The following is a 27,708-nucleotide window of genomic DNA, read 5'->3' on the forward strand; positions in this document are numbered from 1 at the left end:
AAAGTCTGAAATGGTCAAGTGGTCGGCACTCGGTATACAATCACATCATATTGTACAGGAGTAACGTCAATCGGATTAGCTACAGTGCAGCTAAAAGGCCCGTTAGCCTGCAGGCTAAGCCGGCAGCGTAAACACAGCCCGTCTTCCTGGGGGGTCCAGCTCGCCGCTGACATCACCCTCAGTCCCCTTTCCTTATCGGACTTGAGCCCCAAGCGGGCTGGTTACGGCATAACTGCGGTCAGTCGAGTCTTTCGCAACGGTGAAAAATTTACCTGTAGATTCCGGAAAACATCGCAGAGAGTCCTTCACCTGGACGCAACACGGGGTGGGGGGTGTGGGGGGGGTGGGGGGTCTTGGAGCACCTCTGGCTTCCCTGACTGAGATACAGACTCTGTTACCTTAGACCTTAAGCTGGTGGTGTGTCTGGACCCCCCCCCCCCCCCCCCCCCCATCGGTCAGCTGCTCCTCCCTGTAACTGCTCTTATAAATCACATCAGCTCAGAGCCTGGGGGGTGGCCATTACTAACTTAATGTCTGTCTCCTTCACTGTAATTCTGGGGTGATACTTTTTCCACAGACTGTTAATGAAAATGGTTATTGCTGCAGTGAGTTCATTCTAGCTTCGCTCAGGATGACGGTCAGGGATGATGATCTACATGGAGAACCCCCCCCCCCCCCCGCCGCCCTCCATCATACACGCAAGGCCTCGAACCCCCGTCGGTGATTCACCGGAAAACCCCGAGGCTCCCCGCTCCTGATTCTCTTCTCACCGGTTGGTGCGATTTGCCAGCTGCCAAAGGCGCAGTCCGGCCTGAAACGCCGGGCAGGAATCGCCACGGAGACGCACTGGGTGCCGCTACCATGATGGTGTGGCACCACTGCCGCTGAGAGCATGAGATCTTATCACTGATGTAGGAGATTTGCAAAAAAAATAAAAATTAAATCGTTTAATGTCTCATAGATGCAACCTTCAGTCTCATTATCTCATGTAGGATAAAGAAGTCTGAGATAGATAGATAGATAGTTGGAGAGAGACTGAGTGCCATGATCTTACACCTTATAGCGGGTTTCCAGCACGTTGCCACATATTCTCAGAAGGGGATTAAAAAACAACCGAAAATGGGGAATGCTTTAAAAATACCCCGCCCCCACCCAGACCCCTGCCACAGGGGTGGTGAAATAATGACACGCTGAGGGCGTCTTCAGGTCACGTGGCAGCGTGTGCACATGACACGCGGCGATGCAGCCGTCCGGGACCCATCGCCTGCGATTGGACTCCCAGCTGGGGGAGACTGTCTCTCCCCCACATTCCTCCATCGTTGTTGTTTTGACACATAAAACACTGTATGTGTGATATAGTCATATTTGTACAGATAAATAGATCAGAGAGTGCGTTTTGGTGTGTCTGTAACGGACGCCACTCTTTATGGTGTTTCTCTGGATTCCGCACCATGTGATTCCATATTTTCCGTGATTTGCATGAGCGGCGGTTTGCTGGGGGCGTGGCCTCAGCTGAAGGGGACCTCACCTCCTGTCCCCAGGGGTGAGCACCTGAATGCCGCTGGACGGAGCCCCCACTGCCCCGACCGCTTGCCTTGCTGTCCCCCCCCTAGTCTCGCCCACATCCTCACCTCATTCCACCTCCGACTGTCTGACCCCAGGCATCATGGCAGGAACTCGGCTGAGGTAACCGTGGCGACGGCATGCATCCCAGGGATGCCTAGGAGCAGGACGACGTAATAGCAGGCATCAGAGTGGGGCCCGTTATGGCTCGTCCCCCCCGAATCCCGTAACGAATGTGATCGTGGCCTGAATTGCGGGGCCAAACATGCGCTAGTAAATAAAGTATTAATGTGATGAAATATGCAGCGATAGAATATATGCATGAGCGAATGGGTGATTAGCGGCACACATGTGTGCGTGTGTGTGAGTGACAGGGCGTCTTTCTCCGGGATCCGCGGACAGGGAGTAGGTGTTTCTGTGAGTAAATATGCAGCAAATCATCAATTATTAATTAGCGGCGCATAAATCCATCCCAGCCGCTCGCCGCAGTCCTGTCCATGGCGGAGAAAGCTGGGGTGTTGGGGTGAGCCGTTCCCAGAACGGGCCCGCGGGCCATGAAGGAGTTAATGACGGCACTGCAGCTGTGGAAGGACACCCCAGCCCCCCCACCCCGATTCTGCCTTCTCGCTGCTGAGAGCGGGAGGTTTGTGCAGGTTTCTGTGCGGGTTTCTGCTCGCTAGCTCTGAGACTCAGGCTGCCGAAAGGTTCTCAGTCGATGTCCAGGTCTGCCCCAATGCGATCGGGAGAAATGGATATTGTGTCTGCTGCTTGAGCTCAGTCCCACTCAGCATGTGTATTCCGTGTTTAGTGGGGACTCTCCATTCACTTCTATCTCTGCAATGACAACCTTAAATCCTACCTAGCCCTAACCTTAACCATAAGTAACCAAGCAAAATACAAGACTTTTGGCATTTTTCGTTTTTTGATTGCATTCACAGCTCTTTGTGGGGACCTGAAAAATGGTCCCCACAATGTCAAAATATCAGGTTTTTATTGTGGGGGACATTTGGTTCTCTCGGTGTAATCCACACACACAGGAGGACACCTGCTAATTCTATCCTCAACATCACAGAGCAGAGGTGGGACTCAAACCCCCAACCACAGAGGTGTGAGTTAGTAATACTCCTCACTGAGGCAGTGAAATCACTGCTTCTTTCGTGGAGACTTTATGAGGGCTGCTAGGTTCTCCCTGGCCGTGTTATTCGGATTCGAAACCCAGTGCGGTGACAGAACCAGATGTTTTCATTTAGCTGTTTTCCAGATGTTTTCATTTACTAATTTCTGTTATTGACGTTGTCATGGAAACCACCCACTTCTGGAGCTGCACCAGCAGGACACTGCTCGTGCATACTGCATATTCACCGAAGCAGTTCGTTTTAATTACAGGAAGCAGCAGCGTATGAATCTGGTACCAGACAAGCAACAGCCGCGGGAATTAAACCAGCAGTGTACCGGTCACAGCTGTACTGGATGTAACGGCAACCCCGGGATTCAAACCAGCAGCATATGCGTCACGGCTGAGTTGGGTGTAGCGGCAGTCTGGGGATTCAAACCAGCAGCGTACCAGTTATGGCTGAGCTCAGTGGCAACTGAGTGCTGGTCTAAATGACAGGAGGCCATTTTTGTCCTGCCCTGGTGTTCGTCCTCCCCTAAACTCCGGTCCCATAGCACCACAGTGCCTGCCACGTCAGCCCAAGGGTCCTCTCTATGCCCCCCCATTCTCGGTCCTCTCAGGAGGGAGTCAGGAGCAATTGACAAGCAGCACTTAATTCCCCCACCCCCCCCCCCACCCCCGCCTGGGCGGATCGATGCGAGGCAGCTGGTCCTAAATCCGGCAGCAAACAAACTCGACTGAATCAGGCACCAGTTACACAAACCAGGTAATCCAATAATCCTGGAGAATGCAGCCCTCTCCCTCCCGCCCCCCCTCCCGCCCCCACGCTGGCCAGCACGGATAGCGAAGCCCGCCTTTATTAGCACTGACCTTACCTTAATGAAGCGCACTTCATCACTTCCAGGGCTTCACTTCTGACAGGCTAACGAGTCTTCATTAACGCCGGTGCCTAGATGCTAACTCTATTCCCGGCCAATCAGCCGCAGCCGCAGCCGCGCCACGAAGGATCCCGACATCCAGCGTTAATGTCTCGACCCTGCCGTCGGGCCCTTGCGTGTTCAGACAGCGCCTCCCGCGGGTGCTCGACGGTATCACAGGTATCCAACGGCATATTCTGCCCCCCCCCCCCCACAGGTACGATGGACCAAGACAGCAGGCAGCGCCTCGGACAAGTTCCAGGAGACGTCCATCTTCAACGAGACGCTGCGTATCCAGCGGATCCAGAGGGTGCAGGGCGGACGATATTACTGCAAGGCCGAGAACGGGGTCGGTGTGGCTGCCATCAAGTCCATCCGCGTAGATGTACAGTGTAAGTCGCACTCCCACCGCCCCCCCCACTTCCCGACATTCCGGAATGTTCTGTGAAAATGACAGGAGACCACGTACTTCCCAGGAGTATCTGCGCCCCTGGTGTTTCAGGATCTATGTTCTCTCAAGGTCCTCCGGGATACCGGGCGTGGGTGGGGGGCTGACGGATACTCCTGGGGAGGACGGGCCAGGAAGTGGGTGGATCGGAAGCGGGAGGGCAGACCTGGGTGGCCCTGTGTGCTGTCCATCACCATTGTCCCACTGCCCCACTGTCCCAGGGAGCTGGGGGCCAGGCCTCTGGGGTCTCAGCTGCCACCCCCCCCACCCCCACCCCCCACAGCATAAACACTCCAGGCTTCATCACTCTGCAAACATGTAGCTGTTAATGAGCTGCCCTTGGCACAGTCATCTACCTTGCTTCTGTGGCACAGAGACAAAAGAGAGATTAGCCTTTAGCCTACCCAGGGCGGTGACACAGAGCGGGGGCCCTCCTGTCGATACGGGGCCCCAGCAAAGGGCCCCGGGGGTGTTCCGTTGAGACGTAGGCAGATGCAAACCTCGTATTGCCCGGGTACTGAGAGATTAAACACCACCTTTGTTTGGAGAGGGTGTGAACTGGGTTTTTAAAGCCAAACACCCCCCCCCCCACACCGCGTGCATTGAATGTGACTAAGCAGCGTCCTGGCCAGCGGCAGTGCTTTTAGCTGGGGAGGGGCACACATCGTCAGTGCTAATCACTTCAGTTTTGTAAAGGACAGGGACAGGCAACTGTGGTGAATGGGGGGCACTGAAATATAGCTGGACAGCCTGGGGTACAGAGCGGCCTCCCCCCACGCCATGTCTGTCCCTGGGATCCACCCCCCCGGCTGAGCCAGTGTCCTCCTGACCGCAGTATCGAACCCCGAGAACCGCGTGGGAGGGTAAGATAACAGCAAGCGTGACGCCCCGCCTGAAAGTCACTTTGGGCGATAATTAGGGGGGGGGGGGGCAGGTCCACCCGGAATGTTCTGCCGACACTGCACGGGAGGAGGAGGCAGGGCTGCCACACCTGGTGGCTCTGGTTTAGCGGGGGTGGGGGGGGGGGTGCTGTATCCAAACCAGGCTCCCCCAGCCCAGAAACCGTGTAGTGGACAAGCAAGACGCCGCTTGAGCCTAAACGATACTGACGGGAACGGCTTGTTCAATTTTCTCCGCCGCTCGCTCCGAGCGTGCTCCCTGGTCAACTTCGGCGCTGGAGTAATTAGAGCCGCCCCCCCCCGCACAGCGCTGTGGAGAGGGGTACCCGTCGGCTTTGTGAGGCTTCTGAAAGAAACAGGCTGGCTTTGTAGGCTGAACAAAACCTTTCTTGACGCCGACCCGTTACTGTGTGGCCAAAAGCGGGAAAAATAGGGTGTTGATGGGGGGGGGGGGGGGGTGGAATTCTGTTTCCCCTAATGAGGAGGCATGTAGATGAATAAGCTATTTAGCGTCTGTAATTTGAAATGGTCTTTCTGAAACAAAGACCTCTTTTGTATGGTTAATTTATTCCCCTTGTTTGACTTATTAAATAAGCTCCACATGTTAAGCCTCAGTGATGGTCAGGCGGGGCTAATGTTTGTTTGCATGGAAACCGGAGGAGGGGGGATCGGGGGGCACGGCGAGTCTCAGTGATTGTGGTGAGGCAGGGGGTTGTCGCGTGAACCCAATCCGATAGCACATACAGCATAGGTGGCTCTCGGCCCAGTGTTTTTGCACACATTTCGTACCCAGACCGGGGGAAGAGGGGTTCTGTCTTCCTACAGGGGGGTTAAAAGTGCCAATAGGACCGTGATATAAACATGCATGGATGGTAGATTAGTAGTCAATGCTTCACACCGATTTTGCACCTTTCCCATACACCCTGCCCCAACCCTCCACCCACACCCCCACCCCCGGGTGGACCCAAGTGGACAGTTGACCCCTGGGGGGGACAGTGGGGAACTGCTGGGCATGGTGGAACAGCACCTCTACAGTCAGGATGGACTTGGTTCAGAGACCTAATGCTCTGCGCCGACCCCGTAGCCAGCAACGCACAGGAAGTGGGTGGAGCACTGGAAGAAGGCAGGGACCAGAAGTGGGCGGAGCACATGAAGTGGGTGGAGCATTGGAAGAGGGTGGGGACCAGAAGTGGGCGGAGCATTGGAAGAGGGTGGGGACCAGAAGTGGGCGAAGCACATGAAGTGGGTGGAGCATTGTAAGAGGGTGGGGACCAGAAGTGGGTGGAGCATTGTAAGAGGGTGGGGACCGGAAGTGGGCGGAGCACATGAGGTGGGTGGAACACAGGAAACAGACTAAACACAGGAAGTGAGCTCAAAGGCATGGCAACAGGGCCCCATGAGAACCCTCGTGTGACTGAAAAGATGCACTTCTTCATGCAGGTCACGGCTGAAAACCCTGTGGTGTACCATACCGTAAGGCAGGAGAACAGGGTAAAAGCCTCAGTGTTCCATCGCCTTAAATCCTGAAGCAAAAACTCAACGAACAAATGAACAACTAAAAAAAAAAATCGAGACGCCCATTTAAACAAAATTACTGCAAATTCATCTTTATTGATAGGGTACATTTGTGGGAAATTATTTTCTTATGATAAAATACATATTAGTCACCATGATGAGGACGCGCTCGTGAAGAACGGCAGCGAATTGTGAAATGAAATCCAATTATTATTCTAATCCTTGAAGCAGGTCTCAAATTATTAGTCATTCCACAATTTGGATTTTAGCAAAGCATTTATTAATAGCGTTGACTATTTCTGGCTGTGTGTCAGTGAAATAGGGGACTTCCCTGTCCATTAATATGAAGTTCAGGTTTTTAAACTAGGCAGAAAGTGTGGGCAGTTTTAATTTGTTAGGATTTGGCAGTGAGCGTTTGCACGCCCTTGGTGCTCAGGCTGCACAGGTGCTTATTAACAAGAAGGATTGTGTGCCAACAGAAAGCGTGAAAAGGATGGTGGTTTTGCACAGTTGTGTCCAGTGAATTTAACTCATTTCTGTGTTAGAGATGAAATGGTTCCCGGACTCAGAAGTGGTTTAGCATCTGGCCTGTTTTCTCCTTTCTGGAAAACACAGTAAGAGCTAAAAGGCACATGTTACATTTCTGTGAAGATAAATGATGATAAATGCCTGATTTTCCCCACCGCCCCGGCTGGGCCCCTCTTTGAATTCTACATTTCACGCTCTGTGATTAAATGCCGGCGCGCATTAGTGGTTAGCAGTTGTAATGCGGTGTATCTGGCTGCAGGTGGCGTTGTGGTTAAGAGGCAGGGCCAGATTACTCCTGAATGAGGAATCGGCTTTTCTGTCATCTTCAGCTGGGATAATCGCCTCATTTATCCTTTCCTCTGATGATTCTAAAGCCAGGATCTAGTAGCAACTTAATTCGACGTTTCAGTTCCAGTGTCTTCCAGCAGACGACTTTGACTTTCATTTCAAAGTTCGATTTTGAGCCGCTTCGCACCCTGGGATTCTCAGTCACACGGTCACATGACCTCTGGACTCGCCTACCGTTCACCTTCAGCAGAGGGGAGGGTCTGAGCTGAATGATAGATGCGAGGTGGTCGGTATTTAAAGCTAGTCCTGGCAGGATCCTGCTGTTGTACCCTCGGGCCAAGTGGCTGCGGGAGTGGATGAAAGGTCGAAGTCTGGAAGGCAGAGTCCTGTCTCAGTGGGCGAGGGTGAGTGTGACACTGTCCAGGGGCCTTTCATCCTCCGCTGGTCTCCTTTACAAAACCAGGTAAAATGGTCAGTAAAAATCATGAAAAATAATGACAGACTGTGAATAAAGAAGCTAACCGTAATTATCAACAATAAAACCACTTTCCCCCGTTGGGACCCCTAAACAACCCCTTCTTCATGTGGGACCCCTAAAGGCCCCCTTCTTCCTGTGGGACCCCTAAAGGCCCCCTTCCCCTAAAGGACACCTTCTTCCTGTGGGACCCCTAAAGGTCCCCTTCCCCTAAAGGACCCCTTCTTCCTGTGGGACCGTTATGTAGGACCCCTTCCCCTAAAGGACACCTTCCCCCTGTGGGACCCCTTCCCCTAAAGGACCCCTTCTCCTAGTGTGCTCTCGCCCCCCCTCCCCCCCAAACAAAAGGCCCTGTGTGCACCCCGATGACGCAGGACCCCTGATGAGCAGAATGCCAGTCGCATGCTAATAACAAAGCCCCCCCCCCCCCCTCCACAGATGCGAGCTTTGGTACGGATCATTATGTTTAGCTGGAGAAAAGAGAAAAAGCCTGACCCCCCTTCCACATGCTGCTCCTAGGGGGCGCTGTTGAACATATAAGTTGAGTACCGTCTGCAGTGACCTTTCTGCTGGTCCGTGTGTCTCACTGCCTACAGCCCCCCCCCCAAAGCTGTGGAAACTCCCTTATGAGCCATGTCCCGCTCCAGTGATTAGGTGCCCCCCTGCCGGGGCGCCCGATTGTGAGCGTGATAAACGGACCCCTTGTCCGGAAATGTCAGGCTGATTTATACAAATGCAAACAAGCAAACACGGTGATTAAGCACCTCGCCGGGCTTAGGACGGCGCCACGAGACTCACCGGACCGCAAAGGGGGGGGGGGGGGAGGGGGGTGTCTGCATACTGGAGCAAAACAGCAATGCGATTCCCATACTACACGCCTCATTTCTGCAAGGGGGTGGGGGGTCAATTAGGGCGTGTTAGAGTTGGGGCCAGAAAGCAATGCAAACAATGGCAGCTCGACGTGGCCAACTTCACTGGACTCATTTTTAATCAGCCATCGGCGGGACGTGACTCACAGGCTGTGTACACTGGGAGCCAGTGCTGGCAGTTTGCGGTGGGGTTGAATTCCCAGAAACAAAAGATTTATTTTCAAGCCTTGCCTTTTACCCCAGCCCCTGATGTTTTTACGTCCTGATCACATCTGAAAAACAATGGAAGCGGTTAAATCTGGCCCTGCTGCTGGCCCCGCCCTCAGCCCCACCCCGCCCTCGGCCCCGCCCTCGGCCCCGCCTTCAGCCCCACCCCACCCTCGACCCCGCCCTCAGCCCCACCCCGCCCTCGGCCGGTGATGTTTCTGTGCAATGTGAGCTGGTCCTTGATCATTAAAGGCTGGGAAGCTCATCCCACTGTAGAGCTTGGGAACTGAACTGCGCCAGTAAAGTAGGGACCAAGATCCTGGGGTGGAGTGTCACATGTCAGCCAGTGGGGAGGGTCTTAGCCCCCAGATCATTTGATACCTGGTTATCGTAACGCTGCAAGATCTCCTCGAGCTGATGGTTTTCACGCCTGTGTCACACTGAGGTCCGGTGTTTTGTGGTGAAAGGGCCACAAGATACTAAGCAGTCCTTTAATTCTTCCTCCCCCCGCTGAGCCGGGAACATTCCTGTTCTTTTCCGCTGAACCGCCGGTCCCGGCGAAACTTCCAGCTTGCAGATGTGGAGCTGCTGTCAGGAACACCCATGTGGATCGGAGCCAGGAACGTTTTCGGCCCTTTAATCGGCAGAACCGCGCATAGATGTTCTACCCGGCTCGGGCGGGCAGCCCGTCGGTGGCGCAGTTCCGGCCCGGAGCGCAGGCCTTGGCTCGTGACTCCGCCGTCTGCTGCGCCTATTCTTGGCCCCCGGGCCGTGGCCGTGTGGAACGTTGGATGGCGTCCGGCCTGCCGTTTAACACCGGCCTGTTTATTTACCGGACGGATTAACGTTAACCATGGCTGGGTGACCCGAGCTGGCAGTGCTTACTATGCCTGTTTATCTCCTTAACTAGTTCCCTGGCTACCTACTGACCCAAGGATCAGGACAGCAACCCCTCACTCATGGTTACTTGGGCGCGCTTTTGTGTGCTTGTATAATTACTCGGGGAACGCGATACAGACCTGTCAGGTCACCTGCACTGACAGGCGTTGCTGAGCAGACTGATCAAAAACAGCCTCTGTGCTTTTTAGAGACTGTCGCTGTGTGGGGGGGGGAGGATAGACATCTGCCTGGCTGCCTGCTCGCCTTCCACCCCCCCAGGTTTAGCTGGCCAGCCTAATCACAGACCCCCCCCCGTACTTTCCACTGCCCTCTTGCTTCAGGAAACGCATGCCGTCCGTACGCTCCTGTGTCCTTCTCGCAGGATGTGGTTCTGGCTGAGGCTTGTGTTGCCGTCTCATTTTACCCATAAACTTTATAAACTTTACGGCTCTGAGTCTTGAGGCAGATGTAATCCGACAGCAGGTTGAGTTTATTCTTTGTTTGCTGTATATGGATTAGCAGGTAGGCTGAAAGTATAACAGACACCCCAAGGGTCATTACCCCCCCTCAACCGCCAGCCGGTTCAGACCCAACTTGATCCGAATCAGAAAGTCGATGGGCTCAGGTAACGCCCACTCAAAGTCAGCGAGGGATCCTCCCAATCGTACAGCCTCTCGGATTACGCCGGGCTGACAGGCATCTCTCTGTTGCTACGGCGACCTTGCTGTAATGATTCTGTCCGATTCTGGACAGTCCTGTTGGATTTTCCATCGTGGGGGGTTGATTGTCGGCTCCGCACGTGTTCGTTTAAATGCATCTCCCAGAAACCTTTTGGAAGTCCTCATCCTTGCCTCTTTAGGGCAGTAATAGTGCAGATCTTATAATGGCGGGTGGTAATTAATCCCCCATTAATCGTACAGACGTTTTTTGCTTCGCGAAGAGCCACTCGTGACGCTTAAGGTCAGCACCTGAAAGTTGTCGATCGATTTTTCCCGTTCGGTTTACGGTGACCAAAGAGCCACCGTTCAAAGGTTTGAAATGTCAAGGTCACACACACCGGAGAGCGAGGAATGTGCCCAGGACTCTGTGCTTAGTTACTGCGCGCCAGTGTGGTGTTTGGGGAAAAGTGCTGAATTGGGGGGGCATGGCAGCTTACTAAGCAGCGAGTTTGCTGGGCGTGCAGGTTAGTGCCGAACGTCATTGGCCCCTGAGAAGGGCCACAGGCTGACACAGCTGAGTGTCCCACATGGTGATGAGCCAGCGCCCCCTAGTGGGCTGAGGATGGATGGATGGACGGATTGGCCTGGCATTTCCCACACCAATGTGCCAGCTTTTGGTTTAACTAGGGGGGAAAAATGCAGCGGAATGGGAAGGGCCAGTTTACCCGGACATATACTCTGTCACCAGCAGGGGGCTTCGGGGGGCCAAGGACCTGGCTCCTCCACACTGTATGAATAGCTTTATTACTTGGGAAAGAATGGCCTTCAAACCCTGTTGAGGTTCACTGATGGAAGAAGGATCTGCGAGACCTTTCGGAACGGAGCCGTAGGGGCCCCCCCACCAGCGACCAGCTCGGATCGGACCCTGTCATCAGCTCAGATCTGCGAAAAGAGAGAAACTCAGGAGCACAGAGATGAGTTCCTGTCATTCTGGGTCCTAATTAGCCGCCCGCAAGCTCCCTCCCTGCCGTTGCGTCACTCCAGGAGCCTCATTCTGTGCTCCAGGGCCCGGATCGGCGGCTGCCTGCCACAAGGCCTCCCGGGAACGAGTGGCCCAAAAGCTCCTTCCTGCCCCTCCCAGGGATGCTGGCTGGGACACGTACGCATTCTGCTCACCCCTCGCCAGTGCCGGGTTATAGGTGCCCCCGCTGGGTTTTTTGGAGAGCAGAGCAGATGTTTTGGTGGCGGACACCATCTGCTAGCACGGTCAGAGCGTGGCTGCTGGCTCCCCAAAGCGTGGCGGGTCCTCCCCCCCCCCGCTCCTCTCCACGGACCGGCCCCCTTTCCGCCTCTCTGGACTCACAGGGGACGGCTGCAGCAGACGCGTGAGGGGAGACGCCGCGTTTCAGGTCATGTGAGTCACACAACACGGTCGCCAGAAAGACGAGCTGCAGATGCCACCTGGGGACCTGCACACGCATGCTGTGACCAGCAGGGGGCCTTTAACTGCACATGTATTCTATTGCCAGCAGGGGGCTTCGGGGGGCAGTAGGGTTGCCCTCAAGGGCTTGGAGATCAATGACTACTGGTTCCCCTACACTGTTTGGGTTGTTTTTCACTTTGGGAACACTGCGTTCTCTGTACTACAGAAGACCATAAATCACATAGGGATGATGGGGGGGGAAGGGGGGGTCCTATAGCCCAGCCTCCCCAGACCCGTGATATTGTTCGACCATCCCTGAAAAATGTGGTCCCAGGTCAGGAATCTTAAGTGTGGTGTGATCGGTGCCATCCGGGGACACGATTTATCTCGCTCTGTGGGCGCCGTGACAACATGGGGAGTAGACTGAGACCCGGAATGTTCCGTAGTGCAGGGCGCCCCCTTAGTGCGCGTGACTCCCGGCATGGCTGATGCGTTTCTGCCGGCTCCTAATGGCACTGATTTTTCAGCCCGTTGGCATTAGCGCCATGGCTGGGCAGTGGCTGCTGTCACTGCATCTGCTGGGGATGCATTTTGCTGGGGATGCATTTTGCTGGGGATGCATTTTGCTGGGGAATTCAGCTCTGCCCTGGTGCCTGGGAAGGAGCTGAGAAGGAGGAGGAGGGAGACGGGGGGTGGAGACGGAGTGGGGGGGGAATTATAAACTCCTGCCCTGCTGGATGTTAACCTGGGATCATTAAATGCAGGGGCAGGGGGGATAAATAAATAAGCCAATGAAAAATGATAATAAACAGGTGTGTGGGGGGGGGGCTTCAAATGGCATCCCAGGCTAGTGGCTTACTCAGCGCTTTCCCTGGCAACGCAGCGCTAATCGATAGCTACAAATTTTTTTTTTTAAACACGGCAACCCGCAGGGCACCCAGGGACTGAGGGCAGGGGCCCACATGTGGCTGGGGGGGTGGGGGGTGAAGAAAGAAGCAGGGGAAGCTTTAAGCGATGCTGAGGCGGCGGCGCGGCCCCATACTGCCACACACCAGCATACGAGAACGCTCCATGCATTATTAAATGTGGCTGTGTTACAGCCTTTGCGGGGTCCCAGGTAAGAAATGTTCCAGAAGGTTCCGGACCAGCCGTGTATAAGCCGGGCTGCTACAGAGGGCATCTAACGGCGAGCTTATGGGACTCCTGGGATTCAACTGGGAACGTCGTTAGCAGCGTTTCAGTGTCTATGCCTGCAATTAAAGGCAGCTGCCGACTGGGGCACACGCGTGTGCATGTCTGCCTGCGTGTGCGTGTGCATGAATATGTAGCCACACCGTGTACGGTGGACCCTAATGTGCCAGCTGGCCTAGGGATGCAGTGGAGCCTCCCCAGCTAACAAAGCAAGAGCCTTCAGCTCAATTTTACAGCCTCCCACCACTAGAGGCAGCGAACAGGTGCAGCCTTCAGCTCCATGTCTTGTCCTGGTCGGTGAGCTGTGGGATCGATGCCCCTGGCCAGCACCTCTGAGGTTTGACCTCCTGGAAGAGCAGGAGCTCAGCTTGGTTCCTGCGGCCAAAGTGGCAGCTGGAGTGGCTTATGAGGACTTACAGGAAGTCTGCCTCCCCCCCCGGCAGGGACTCTGAACCTAGCGTGAGCATGCTCACGTAAATCGGTGGCTCTGAGTGTCTCGTGTGGTCAGTTCCAGGTCTGTCAGGGGTACCTTAAACTGTTGATCAAGGTGCCGTCCGTCTCCCTCACCTCGACGGCTCCACACCCCCCCCCCACACCGTCCACCATGTCCCCTCCCTGCTCTCCCCCCAAACAAGCAGCGATTTTGTGTCTTTTCTTGGGCTGCAGACAGTAGAAGGCAGGCCCCCGATCACGCCTCCTTGGCTCTGTGCCTCATCTGTGTCCATGCCTCCTTGTCTCCCTGCCTCGGCGCCTCGCCAACTCTGAGCCTCCCCGGCTACGCTTCATCTCGGCTCCGTGCCTCCCCAGCTCACGCCTTTATGTCTCCCTGGCTTGGCATATCCCCGGCTCCGCACCTACTGGTCTCCCTATTGCAACTCCTCTTTGTCTTCCTGGTTCGGTGCCTCCCCAGCTCTGCCCATCCCCAGATCAGTGCCTCCTCAGCTCCGCATCTCCCCGGTTCCACACCTCTTTAGTTCCCTGGCTTGGCACCTCCTTGGCTCCCTGGTGCCGCTCCTCCTCATCTCCCTAGCTCGGCACCTCCCCAGCTCTGCGCCTCCTCATCTCCTGGGCTTCGTGCTTCCCCGGCTCCACGCTTTCTCGTCTCCCTGGCTCAGGGCCTCCTCGGCTCTGCGCCTCCCCAGCCCACGCTTGTTTCGAGTTCGGAGGGCGCCCTCATTATGACGGGACGGCCGCCATGTGTGCGTTCTGCCTCCTTAAAGCTGTGCGGCGTCTTCAATAATTAATGAGGCTCCGCTTGGATCAAAAAGAGACTCCTTCTGTTATTGTGTGAATCCTGGAACATCTCCTCCCTTTCTCTCATTGTTCTCTCTCTGTCTCTCTCTTTCTTTCTCTCTCTATCCATCTCTCTATCTAGCGGGACCTCTGTTTGTGTTACACTCACACGTCCAGCTCTACTCTTCATCTTGGCCTGATCAATGTGTTTTTCTCCAGATTAATGGTCCCACAGAAAGTGCTCTGAGGGTGAACAGACCTACACAGTGAATCCCCGTGCCCCCCCCCCCCCAATCAGGGTGACGCATGTGCCCCCCGGCCTTATCTCCCTGTGTCGTGCCCCCCACCTCTCTCCAGTCTTTAAGTTATTGTATATAACCCCTCCTTTCTGTTTTATCAGAGCCCTTCATGACTCTCTCTCCTTCTCTGTCTCACTTATTCTCTCTCTCTCTCTCTCTCTCTCTCTCTCTCTCTCTCTCACACACACACTCTCTTATGCTTTCTGTCCATTTCTTTGTCTTCACTCACTTTGGGTCACTTCTGCTTGTTGTTCACAAACGTGTGACCAAGCTAGTTTCCTTACTTACCTGGGGTGGGGGGGGGGTATGGCCATTTTGCTGTTTTCTGGGGTTGGGGTGGGGGGGGTGTGGCGGTATGGCCGTTTTGCTGTTCTCCGGGGTGGTTGGTATGGCTGTTTTGCTGTTCTCCGGGGTTTGGGGTGGGGGGTTTGGTATGGCTGTTTTGCTGTTCTCCGGGGTTCGCGGCTTGAAAGTCCCATCTTTGGACTGCAGTGCATCAGGAAATCACTGTGTCCCGTCTAGGTCTGTGTCCCGTCCAGGTCTGTGTCCCATCCAGGTCCCTGCCTCAAAGTCCCCGTGTCCTGCTCCTTGTCTTCCTCCAGCCACCACCCAGCCTGTGGCTAAATCCCCCTCACCCTCAACGCCACATCCACCCTGTCCCCCAATCAGAGAGCAGCTTCTTGCTCCGTTTCCTGTCCTTTGTGTCGCTCCGTAATGCACTTCCTGTATTGTGTAAATTGAAGTGGGAATGAAACAGCCTCGTGTGGCAACACTTATTAACAGGCTATTTAATTTTTTTTTAACATCTGGGGTACATTGGAATAAAGTTCTTGATGTGTGGATGCTGCATGCTGTAAAACAGTGAAAAAATAACAAATATATGTAACCAGTCCTAATTAGACATCTTCACAACAGAGACCTATTTGGGACACAGCTCGGCCCTGAGCACTTCCCCTCCCCCGCTTCCTGTCTCGCGTGTTCTCACTTCCTTCTGCCCCCCCACCCCCAGCAGCCCAGTGCAGTGGTGCTCTATTCTCGCAGAGCTATTAGAGATTGCTTGTTTATTGGAAATCAAAGGGGATTTGGACGCTAAGCTTCCTCCATCTGGGATTAGACGCATCAAAGGTCACGACGTGTTATACAAGAGCGCCGTGGCCCACTCCTGGTCATCAGCTAATTAGGCCTGGCCATATAGAGCACGGTGGGGGGGCACTTTGCAGTGGGGGGGTTGAGGCAGAGGACAGTCCCTGAGATGTTGGTCTCGAGTTTGGATTTCAGGGAGAGGCACTGGTCTGCCACAGCTGTCCATCCGGGCTCTGTCCAGCTGTCCATCCGGGCTCTGTCCAACTGTCCATCCAGGTTCTGTCCAGCTGTCCATCCGGGCTCTGTCCAACTGTCCATTCTGGCTCTGTCCAGCTGTCCATCCGGGCTCTGTCCAACTGTCCATCCGGGTTCTGTCCAGCTGTCCATCCGGGCTCTGCCACAGCTGTCCATCCGGGCTCTGTCCAGCTGTCCATCCGGGCTCTGTCCAGTTGCCCATCCGGGCTCTGCCACAGCTGTCCATCCGGGCTCTGTCCAGCTGTCCATCCGGGCTCTGTCCAACTGTCCATCCAGGTTCTGTCCAGCTGTCCATCCGGGCTCTGCCACAGCTGTCCATCCAGGCTCTGTCAAACTGTCCATTCTGGCTCTGTCCAGCTGTCCATCCGGGCTCTGTCCAACTGTCCATCCGGGTTCTGTCCAGCTGTCCATCCGGGCTCTGCCACAGCTGTCCATCCGGGCTCTGTCCAACTGTCCATTCTGGCTCTGTCCAACTGTCCATCCGGGTTCTGTCCAGTTGCCCATCCGGGCTCTGCTACAGCTGTCCATCCGGGTTCTGTCCAGTTGCCCATCCGGGCTCTGCCACAGCTGTCCATCCGGGTTCTGTCCAGTTGTCCATCCGGGCTCTGTCCAGCTGTCCATTCTGCCCTGTCCATTAACTGGTCCTTCTACACTTCCGTTAATTGGTCTTTAGGCATGCCATGTCCTTTTAGCCCTCCTGACTGACGTGACACATACAGCCCATGGATGGGGGGGGGGGCTTAAACTATGGAATTCTGGGTCATCGCTGCATGTGGTTTTGTTTGAGGTGACTGTTTTTGACCAACTCAAAAATTCAGACAGCCTCCAGAATTGTTACCCCCCCTCCCCCATCGATTTGCTGTGTCCTTCACACACACACACACACACACACATGAAACTTTCATAGTCTCTTCACTGAATCCTCACTGCTTCCATCCTGGACCTGCTCACTCCAGCTTCTGAGAGTCGGGAGGAGGACACCGCCGGAATGCCCATAGCTCAGCGCCATCCCTTCAGGCACCTTCACACACACACAAACACACACACACAAACACACACACACACACACACACACACATGCACAGCATGCTGCACAACCGTACAGCCATTCCCCCTCCCTCTGCCCCGCTCATACTGAAGGCTGCCGCCCTGTTGGCCTACAGGTGAAAGAAGCCTGTCCATCAACCTGCTTCTCAGGTGGGGATATGGTGCCTGGTGCCCCCCCCGCCCCCTCCCTGGAACTGGAGACGTTCAGCCACCCGAAGTCACACCAGCATGAGTGCATTTATGTGTGTGATTCAGACCTGAATCAGTCTGGCTGACCGTGTGTGTGTTTCAGACCTGGACCAGCCCGTGCTGACCACGTGTGTGTGTGTTTCAGACCTGGACCAGCCCGTGTTGACCACGTGTGTGTGTGTTTCAGACCTGGACCAGCCCGTGCTGACCACGTGTGTGTGTGTTTCAGACCTGGACCAGCCCGTGCTGACCACGTGTGTGTGTGTTTCAGACCTGGACCAGCCCGTGCTGACCACGTGTGTGTGTGATTCAGACCTGTACCAGCCCGTGCAGTCCACGTGTGTGTGTGATTCAGACCTGGACCAGCCCGTGCAGTCCACGTGTGTGTGTGATTCAGACCTGGACCAGCCCGTGCTGTCCACGTGTGTGTGTGTGATTCAGACCTGGACCAGTCCGTGCTGACCACGTGTGTGTGTGTTTCAGACCTGGACCAGCCCGTGCTGACCACGTGTGTGTGTGTTTCAGACCTGGACCAGCCCGTGCTGACCATGTGTGTGTGTGATTCAGACCTGGACTAGTCCGTGCTGACCACGTGTGTGTGTGTTTCAGACCTGGACCAGCCCGTGCTGACCACGTGTGTGTGTGTTTCAGACCTGGACCAGCCCGTGTTGACCACGTGTGTGTGTGTTTCAGACCCGGACCAGCCCGTGTTGACCACGTGTGTGTGTGTTTCAGACCTGGACCAGCCCGTGCTGACCGTGCACCAGACCATTAGCGATGTGCGTGGTAGCTACTACCAGGAGAAGACCGTGTTCCTGCGTTGCACGGTCAACTCCAATCCGCCAGCGCGCTTCATCTGGAAGAGGGGCAGCCAGCCCATCGAGCAGAGCAAGGACAACGGCGTGGACATCTACGAGCCACTCTACACCCAGGTACCCCCCCACCGCCTCTCACACCCAGTTTCTACGCAGTTAGGAAAAATTAGCCTTCCTTCCATTAAAGCTTTGAGCAAATTCTAAGTGAATTTTCGACAGAGTCAACAAAGTTAAATTGTATTTTCACTAATGGATGTCATGCCGATAGGACTTGCCATTCCTCATGTCCCGGTATTAAGATCCGCATCTCATGCTTCAATAAGGAGCAGGCTTTGCGGGCGCCTGATTTACATCTGATCACCACCAACCCAGAAACTAAACAATGTGTGTCATGTCCTACGTACCAACTAACTCGCAAATTCTATCTCCATCGCAGTTTCGGAAATTGTTTCCTTTTCAATATGAAAAACACCATATTTGACCGCATTAAAGTATGGACAGGTGTGTGTGTGTGTGTGTGTGTGTGTGTGCGCGCGCGCGCGTGCGCATACATGTGTTTGGGGAGTGCTGGGAAATCATCTTTCAGTGTTTGCTGGCCAATGAGGATTCCCCCCCCCCCCGCTCTGTGTATAGAGCACCCTCCCTGGGTTCAATTAACACGAGTGCTGCTCTGACGAGTCACGGCTGATTGAAGAATTAGCGACGAAAGTCAGTCGGTAATGCGGGGAGGCAGGTATGCAGAGAGATGAAATATGAATCCATAATCCAGAAGCCATTATTACAGCCATGTCCAGTTGCAGAGGGAGAGGACCGGTGATGTTATAATTTATTAGAATAATGATGATTATTCATTTCACTGATGCCCGTACCCAAAGCCATTTTCATACATGAAATCCATTCATCTGCTCTTTAATGATGAAATGGCTTCGTTATCACTGTCTGAAATCTCCACCAATCAGCCAGCGCCCGCCGTGCAGTGCATTGTGGGTTGCAGCCTCGAGTTTGGCTTTTCGCCTCTTTCCCTCGTCCGTTCGCTCTCGCGCCCCGTTTCCTGTGCCGTGAGGAGCTCTCCTTGCAGCCTCCAGAACTGGGACAAACGCCTGTTTTGCAGTTGCATGACGTGCCCCCCCCCCCACTCTGTAGGGCGAGACCAAGGTGCTGAAGCTGAAGAACCTGAGGCCGCAGGACTTTGCCAATTACACCTGCCAGGTGTCCGTCCGCAACGTCTGCGAGATCCCAGACACCTTCGTCACCTTCCAGCTCACCAGCGCCACCTGTGAGTCGGTCCTGGGGTTGCTGCCTTTCGTTTCTTGGTCCTACCCCTCACACCCTTCCCTTGCCCCACCGACCCTCCTCCCTCAGTCCCTCCTCCCTCAGTCCCTCCCCTGTTTTTCTCCTCCATGGTGTTTTCTGGCCCACCCCCCCCCCAAATCACTCTTCTTGTTAATGTCTCTAAGTTCCCGTGTCTCTTTTGCCGCCGTTGACAGACCTGTCAGGTCATGTAGAATGCACGCGTGTCCCCCCGGTGAAATGACACCTCTGGGATTTGCACGCAACTGCACAACTCCGACGAGGCCGTTTTGCAAGCCACTTTTGCAGGATTACTCTATTAATCCATTTTACGTCTCGATATTTCCCACGGACTTGGCGCGGCGTGATTAATGGTACAAATTGAGATAAATGCCAGCTTTGAAAGCTTTCTGACTGTTCTGCGGGGGTCAGGGGTCACACTCATGCATAATTCATCACCGCAGGCGCCAGTAAATTAGGGAGTAGATGGGGGGGGGGGGGGCGGGATGTTCGTCGTCTTTGAGGGATGCTGGGATTGCGCTAATGAATCCGGCCAGGAGGAGCATCTGGAGAGCTTCAGCTCCGCTTACGTGAGACGGACGTCCACAAAAGCCTGGTCCACCAGCATCCATCTTTTATTTTCCCTTAGAAAGTGAACAGACCGCATTATGCCAGTAAAAACCGGTCGCCTGACCTCGAAGGGCGCATGTTGCTTTGAGAGGAGGCTGTGGACGTACCCTTGAGAAGCTCTGCCCCCCCCCCCCCCCCCCAACCGAAACCCCATCTCCAAGAAAGAGACGGAGCTGTGGAGATGCTGGTATTTGCGAGTGACCCCAAATGAAAAGGGAAATGCATGCTAAAGCGGCCACATCACCAGCTGGAGGCGTGTGGCCCACTGAAGGTCCTACATAATGGGGGACCTGGACGTTCCACATGCACTACGCCTGTTTTCCATCCCCCCCATCCCAGAGTCCTGGTTTTTAGACACAAAAAACCAGGACAGTTTGCGGAACCATCTGGCACGTGTGAAGCACATCTCTAAGAGAATACGGATTAGGTGATGACATCACTTCCTGGGTAGATCACGGGGGTGAACAAGGAGGGATGTGAGTGGGAAAAGGAAGGAGAGTATGTCAGGGCAGTAACACCCCCCCCCCCCCCCGCCCATTACCGGCGATCAATTCACGCTGGTATTACACACCATCAATAAAGGCCGCCTTTCTGTCCAGGTCGATGCTCCCTGCCGGTACCGCATGTCTGGAGGACTTGTCTGGGCCCACAGAACCTGCTAGCATGACTCCGTTGTTGCCGCGCATCTGGGTTGTTATGGAGACGCACGTTGCTGATGAAGGCCATCGATTTTAGGCCTGAGCCGCCCCCCCCCCCCCAACCTGACCGTACCAACCGGCAGACAGGAAGGAGGCAGGTCCGCAGTCGCGCAGTGGGACCCGAGGCCACTGTTAGCGGCCCTGTTAGCACGCTAATGCTAACGCTAAGCGAGCGTGGCCCCCCGGGGCCCCCACTCGCCGATCTGTCCTAGCGGTATATTTGTAATCTCCTGCTAACCGCATTGTGAGTCTGTCAGATTAGCCTCCTCGCGGTGCGGCGGCCAGAGAAATGTGATTTAGACAGTTTGGACAATAGAGAGAGATTGATCTTATACTGTAATGCGCGTGCGGGATTGGAAAGTGCCGGCGGGTTCCCGTCCTGCTGAAATTCTCGATAAATCTGCAATATGCCCCATTACACTCGTCCCCCCCACCAGCCTGGCCATTATTATATGGGGGGGGGGGGGGGGGTACATGAATAACCACAAACAAGGGGGAAAATGTGAAGATTTGTTTGTTAAAAGTTTACAAGGCGGGTAGTCAGATAGCGGTTATCGTTGGGCAGGCATGTTATTTTAATGCCATTTCAGCACGGCGATAACAGCCTCTGTTTATAATGTCATGGGGGGGGCAGGTCCATCAGCAGGGCCAGGTATAATCCTGATGGGAGGGGAATTTATGCCCCCGTATTTCGAGAGCACTGAGCGGTGCTGGCGGCTCCGACGTAACGATTTGCCCGTATAGAATCGCGGATCCAGAAACGGGACTCGCTTGTCCGCAGGATTGCTCCGCGCGATGCCTGCCGCCCGCTAAGCGGCATTCCTCGTACCGCCGGCGACTTATCTCGGGGTTAATGGCGCTCGCGAGAGCCGGCTAATAAACGGCTGCTTAAGAAGCCATCTAAACGCACCATTTGTTGGCACTAATCTGCACCCTCCTCCCCGCTGGCGTTCCCTGAGCGATCGCTCGGCCCTAATTGGCTGACATAATCGTCGCGGGCTGCTCTCCCGGGCGGAGGCTTGCTTTGTCGCGACCCCTCTGCGTCGCCGGGAACCCCGCGAGGCTCCAGCACCCAAACCGGCCACGGTGCAGGAATTGCGTGCTGATCCTCGCATTACGGCCCTCTCCCAGGAGGGGGGGGGGGGATGCTGAGACTGTGTGGTATATAAATAAAGCATATAAATAAAACCATACACCAGACAGAGTCCGAAAGTCAGGAGTGAATCATTAGTAATCCTCGCCTCCGCGTCGCCATCGACACGCACTCAGAGCCTGTAGCCGCATTCATTTGCCATAACTAGATTTGTTTTTTTGTGTTGTACTTGTTTAATTGAGATGGCTGTGTTTTTTCTCCCCTTGTGCTATACGGCCGCAGCAGCAGTCGAATTCTCTCATTAGGCCACTAGTGTCTCTAATGACGTTTATTCCTCTGATTATTGCCTGAACAGATCAGCTGTCCTCCTGCCTTTAACTCGTTCCTTGCACCCTCTGGTACTTCATTATCTATTCTATTACAGTCAGAGCAACGGAGGTTAGGAAGTGAATGTGCAGAATATCGGTTTATTTACTGAAAGATGTGAAGGGACAGCTGAATGCACACTAATCTATGTCCTGGAAAAGCTGCTATTTTTGTGTGTCCAGCATTTCAATGCTGAGCTGATTAACAGGGTGCAGATGGAAGGTCTGGTCCGGTCCGGTCCGGGCAGGGGGGCATGTACAGAGCCCCCCTATTGTGTGTGCCTGTGTGTGCAGCTCCTTCACACTTTTTCCCGTTTTTCTATGCTGGACTCCAACCTTTGCAAGGGTCCCTGGTTCCCACGGGAAGAAATTGAATTCTCATTCGCCCTTTCACTAGCCTGTCCCTGCCGCCTCCCTCGTTATTTCCCAAAGCGGCCTGTCGGCCGGCCGCGGCCCCCGCCCGGCCGCGGCCCCCGCCCGGCCGCGGCCCCCGCAGACGGGGCCTTGCATTCTGGGACGTTGGCTTTCGGCAAGATGCTATCGGCCCGCGACATGATGGGAGAAAGGTTCCCTTAATAGCCGCAGTGCCGGCTGATTTCGGGCAGGCAGAGCGCTTGACTTTGACAGAACGGAAAGAGCTGATGACTCGCCAGTGCAGGTTGGGGTAGGTCAGTCTTTCTAGAATTTTCTATGGGAAGGTGGAGATCCAAAGCTCTACGATGTGGCCTTGGACACGGCATGTCCCTCCTTCTCACATGATGTGGTTTGTTTCTTCTCGTGAATGACGTTATCTAATAATCATTAGAATGGAATGTTCCGGAGACACTTCCTGTGTGACCGTGTACAGTGGAGGGCTGGGAACAGGTGGAGGGTGCGGGTGGGGGCAGGCAGGATGGGGCTCTGTGCATCAGAGTGATTGAAACATGCCAAAATGAAGATTATGCAGCCTCAGACGAGGGGCCTGAATGAATCAGGGCTTATTTTTGGGGTCCTGGGATGGGATTATCACATGGTAAGCAGAGTCCAGGCACTGGGCCGTTGCCAAGGTGACGCAAAGAGTAATGAATTGGACTGACAGCCGGGGGGGTCGATCACAGGTTTTCCGTCCCAGATCCTGCTTGCTGATCTGCTGGTGGGTTGGCGTGGGGGGGCATCACTCAGCCCGGCTGCCCACCTGTCCCATGATTCACTTTCCAGAATGTTCCGCCATCACACTGGCCTTGCTGGATTATTCTGCGCCCCATTGAAAAAAGAAAAGATGAAACAAAAAGCTGCATTTGTTATTAGGTGAATTGTTTTCTGGAACAGTCGATATCAGACAAAACGAAGACTCGCTACCGAGACCAAGGACGCGCGACTTCAGTCAATCGAATCACCCCCCACGATCGGTGCCTCTTCCTTTATTTCCCAATTGTTCCCGCTACCTCTGAGGTGCTCTCCTCCGCCAGCGCAGAGCGAGTGGCCCCGGCCCCTAGCTGCCTGGCACCCCACTCTCACCCTGCACGTCGCAAGTCGGACATGCGTGCAGGTCACCGGCATACAGCTGCAGGTTCATCTGACAAACCTCCCTGAGGTATTAAATTCAATTACATGCGAGGGCTGCAGACATGCTGTAAATTGGAGGGGGGGGGGGGGGGCATGTCATCAGGGATGCATCCTGTCATTTTTAAAACCTTCCCATCATGCATCTGGAGATTCATTTAGGTGAGACAGCATGTTTGTTGTGTCACCTGAGGCGTTACCAAGGTGACGCAGGAAGCTTCGGAACTATTCATGATCTCCATGGCGATTCCTGAGCTCACGCCATTCCTGCATTGGGCACTGGAGGGCGCCATGTTTGGGCTTCTGTGGCCTCATCATGCATGCCTGTGTTTGTGCATGTGTGTGTTTGTCACAGCCCCACCGGCCCTGCGCCTCTCGGTCAATGAGACCCTGGTGCTGGACCCTGGGAAGGACGTGATGATGTCCTGTGAGGTGACAGCGGGAAACCCCACCCCCACGGTGACATGGTCACGCACACCAGGGTCCGTCCCGCAGCGCGCAGTCATCGATGGCGGCACGCTCACCCTGCGCTCCGTCGAGGCTTCTGACTCTGGCTTCTACAACTGTGCCGCCTACAACAAAGTGGGGAACCCGGCCAAGAGGACAGTGAACCTCGTCGTCAGAGGTGCGTGTGTGTTTTCCTCTCAGTGTGTCGTGCGTGTTTGTCTGCTTGCATACACCATTTGGCCCATATTTTGTGTAATGGTGGCGCTAATTAATCGCATAGCATCACAGGGAAAGGCTGCGTGATCCTGCGCTCCACCTCATGTCCCGGTGCCACTCTCCGCTCCCACTCTCTGCTCCCGCTCTCTTCTCCCGCACCCTGCTCCTGCACCCTGCTCCCGCTCTCCGCTCCCGCTCTCTGCTCCCACACCCTGCTCCCGCACCCTGCTCCCGCTCTCTGCTCCCGCACCCTGCTCCCGCTCTCCGCTCCCGCTCTCTGCTCCCACACCCTGCTCCCGCACCCTGCTCCCGCTCTCTGCTCCCACACCCTGCTCCCGCACCCTGCTCCCGCTCTCCGCTCCCGCTCTCTGCTCCCACACCCTGCTCCCGCACCCTGCTCCCGCTCTCTGCTCCCACACCCTGCTCCCGCTCTCTGCTCCCGCACCCTGCTCCCGCTCTCCGCTCTCTGCTCCCGCTCTCTGCTCCCGCACCCTGCTCCCGCTCTCCGCTCTCTGCTCCCGCACCCTGCTCTCCCTCTGCTCTTCCTCTCCGCTCCCACTGTCTCCTCTGCCCTCTGGTCCTGCATCCTGCTCCTGCTCTCCACTCCCACTCTCCTCTCCTGCACCCCGTTCCCGCTCTCTGCTCCCACACCCCGCTCTCAGCTCCCACACCCCGCTCTCTGCTCGCTCACTTCATCATGACCTTTATGAGTGACCCCTAGCTCTTTCCATCCCTGTTAATCATCCTTATTCACTGCTGCGGAGGACCTAATTACAGCATGATGGATCGGGTTCTGTCGCCCACTGTGGTCGTGTGTCCATTTTCCAGGTGCGGCCAGGTGGCTCGGTGCCCTCTGCAAAGATGGGAGGGGTGCATCAGAGAGGGGGTTTGGGGGGGGGGAGGATGTGTGGGGGGGGGGGGTATCAAAGGGCAACAGAGAGGGTGTTGGGGGGCATCAGAGAAGACATAGGGGACATTGAAGAGGGAGATGGGGGTGGCAGGAGGGTGTCGGACGGCATTGGGGGATATTGGGGAGCATCGGAAAGGGTGCTGGTGGGGTGTCAGAGAGGGCATCAGGTGAGCTTTGGGGTACATCGGAGGGGGGCTGGTATTGGGGAGGGGTGTAACCAGGAGATGGGTGAAAATCAGATGCTTTATGTATTTATTTTACAGTTATATGTATGTATGTTACATTTATATGTAAGTATGTTAAGTATGTATGTATGTTACAATTACATGTCTTTTCAAGACACCCAAAGCGCTTTACAGAACCAATGCGGAGCCACTTCACCCACCCCCACTGTGTAGCCCCCACCTGGGTGATGCGACGGCAGCCATTCTACTCCAGTACGCTCACCACACAGTAGCTAAGGTGGTGAAGGGGCAGGAGAGAATTCACCAGTTAGATATTAGTCCCCATCACTGCACTGGGGCATTGGGACCCACACAGACCACAGGATGGCAGCAACCCAGTCTTCCTAGTTGGTCTCCCATCCAAGTACTGGCCAGGACCAAACCTGGGGGGTGTTTCATGAAGCCGTATTTCTTGTTTAACTGGGTAACTTGTCAAATAATGTAGTCTGAGCTACATTTAAGTGAATGAAGTTGAAGTGCATTTAGCCCAGACTACCATAAATCCAACAACTTATCCGGCTAAGCACGAAATCCTGCTTTGTTGAACACCCCCGTGCTTAGCTTCAGATGGATTACCCGGTTTGAACTGCAGGTGGTACGGCTGCTGAAATATGCTATATAAAATGAAAGGGGATTGTTGGGAATGGCACCGGCCTGCCAGCTGGTTGGTCGGTCGCCCAGTATGCAGGTAACCATGGCCGCTTTTTCACCCACCAGACATGAGGAACCTGACGTTCCAAATCACGCCGGACTCCAACAAGGACAGCGAGAGCATCCAGATGGGCCGCGACCTCAAGCTGTCCTGCCACGTGGACGCCCAGCCACAGGACAAGGTCAACTACACCTGGTACAAGAACGGCGTCCCCATCCTGCCGTCGGAGAACCTGGTGATTCTGCGCAGTGACCCCGACATGGCGCCGGGCACCGGCAGCTTGGAGATCATCGACATGAAGTTTCGCGACCAAGCCACCTACACCTGCGTGGCGAACTTCCCGGGAAGCATCGTGCCCGATCTCAGGGTGGATGTCAACATCACGCAAAGCAGTGGTGAGCCCCCCCCGCCCCCCTGCACAGCTCCTCCTGCTCCTGCCCTCCTCTGTCACCTGAAAATCAGCAGAGGACACTGAATTCCCCCTCCCCCCGACTCCCTCTCCTTGCAGGCTGTCTCCTCCTGGTCTCATCTCACCCCCCCCCCCCCCCCCCCCCGTCCCTCTCCATCCGCCCCCTCCTTCCAGTCATCCCCCAGTTTTGTTCGGATGACACCCCTTGCACTCGTCTCATTATCTACCAAGCTATGCATCGACTCTCCATCTTTTCTTGAACTCCTTCCCCGGTCCTGATGCCCCTTCTCGAAATCCAATCGTTTTATTGTCTGTCGGCCGCCTTATAGTAATTCCCAGAGCTTACACCTCGTAAACACGGACCAGACGGGCATCTCCCTAATGTTTACATGTGGGGCTGTTTTGCAGCCGCTCCTCCCAGACAGCGCCGTGTCCCGGCGGCGCGGTGAAGCCAGCAGGATGTCTGCGAGATAATGCGGGGAAAATGGGGCGGCAGAGAAAGAAAGATCTTCCCGGATTCTGGTATAGACGTGCCTCTTAGACAGTGGCCTACTTTGTTGCTATTCCGGTAGCTTCCGGCAAGCTGACATTGGTGAACGGGCCGATTAAATATAAACGAACCGCTTCTGATTGGTTTCCTCGGAGCTGGGTACAGTAAGTGGGCAGCCCTGAGGATGACCCAGGAATACACCAACGCTCACAGGAACGCTCCATTCGGATCTTTCCAGACTGAGGAGAGCCAGGGGTGGGTGGGTGGGGGGGATATATGGGGGCTGCTGGTCTGGTCACCTTGGAAGCTGACAGCCACGATTGGCATGTAGGTGACAGAAGGGCCAGCTAAGGAGATTGGGCCCCCAGCTATCTCAGAGTTCCTCCTGATCATCTGCCTCTGCCTTCCTTGCTGTGGGTCTTCCTCTGTGCTGCCCTTGAAGATCCTTGGATTGAAGATTTTTCGCTCCCTTTGTCCTCACTTTTCTCTCCTCATCCCTCGCTCACCTTCATTTATTTGCTCCTCATGCACCCGATCAGGGGCAGCTCAGTGGGCCAGTGGTTAGCACTTCGTCCAGTGGTCTAGTCTCCAGTGGGCCAGTGGTTAGCACTTCGTCCAGTGGTCTAGTCTCCAGTGGGCCAGTGGTTAGCACTTCGTCCAGTGGTCTAGTCTCCAGTGGGCCAGTGGTTAGCACTTCGTCCAGTGATCTAGTCTCCAGTGGGCCAGTGGTTAGCACTGCTGCCGCACACTTTCTCCAGTGTTCTAGTCTCCACCATGCTTCCATGAGTGTGGAGTTTTCATGTTCTCCCCGTGTCATCGTGGGGTTTCCTCTGGGTACTGGTGAAG

The 27,708-nt window shown here is 55.0% G+C and overlaps 1 protein-coding gene across 3 annotated transcripts in view; it reads left to right on the forward strand.

Moving 5' to 3' along the window:
- The window catches only part of mdga1 (MAM domain containing glycosylphosphatidylinositol anchor 1), an 83,357-nt gene that overhangs the window by 23,846 nt on the left and 31,803 nt on the right, over positions 1–27,708 (forward strand). For all 3 annotated transcript variants that reach the window (XM_023793130.2, XM_023793121.2, XM_072698719.1), the window contains exons 4-8: positions 3,812–3,986; positions 17,817–18,013; positions 19,040–19,172; positions 23,870–24,139; positions 26,029–26,358. In XM_023793130.2, the coding sequence (XP_023648898.2) occupies positions 3,812–3,986; positions 17,817–18,013; positions 19,040–19,172; positions 23,870–24,139; positions 26,029–26,358 (1,105 nt within the window). The remainder of the gene's footprint in view (positions 1–3,811; positions 3,987–17,816; positions 18,014–19,039; positions 19,173–23,869; positions 24,140–26,028; positions 26,359–27,708) is intronic.

The sequence above is a fragment of the Paramormyrops kingsleyae genome, chromosome 14 (assembly GCF_048594095.1).
Source record: "Paramormyrops kingsleyae isolate MSU_618 chromosome 14, PKINGS_0.4, whole genome shotgun sequence".
In the NCBI taxonomy this organism is placed as follows: Eukaryota; Metazoa; Chordata; class Actinopteri; order Osteoglossiformes; family Mormyridae; genus Paramormyrops; species Paramormyrops kingsleyae.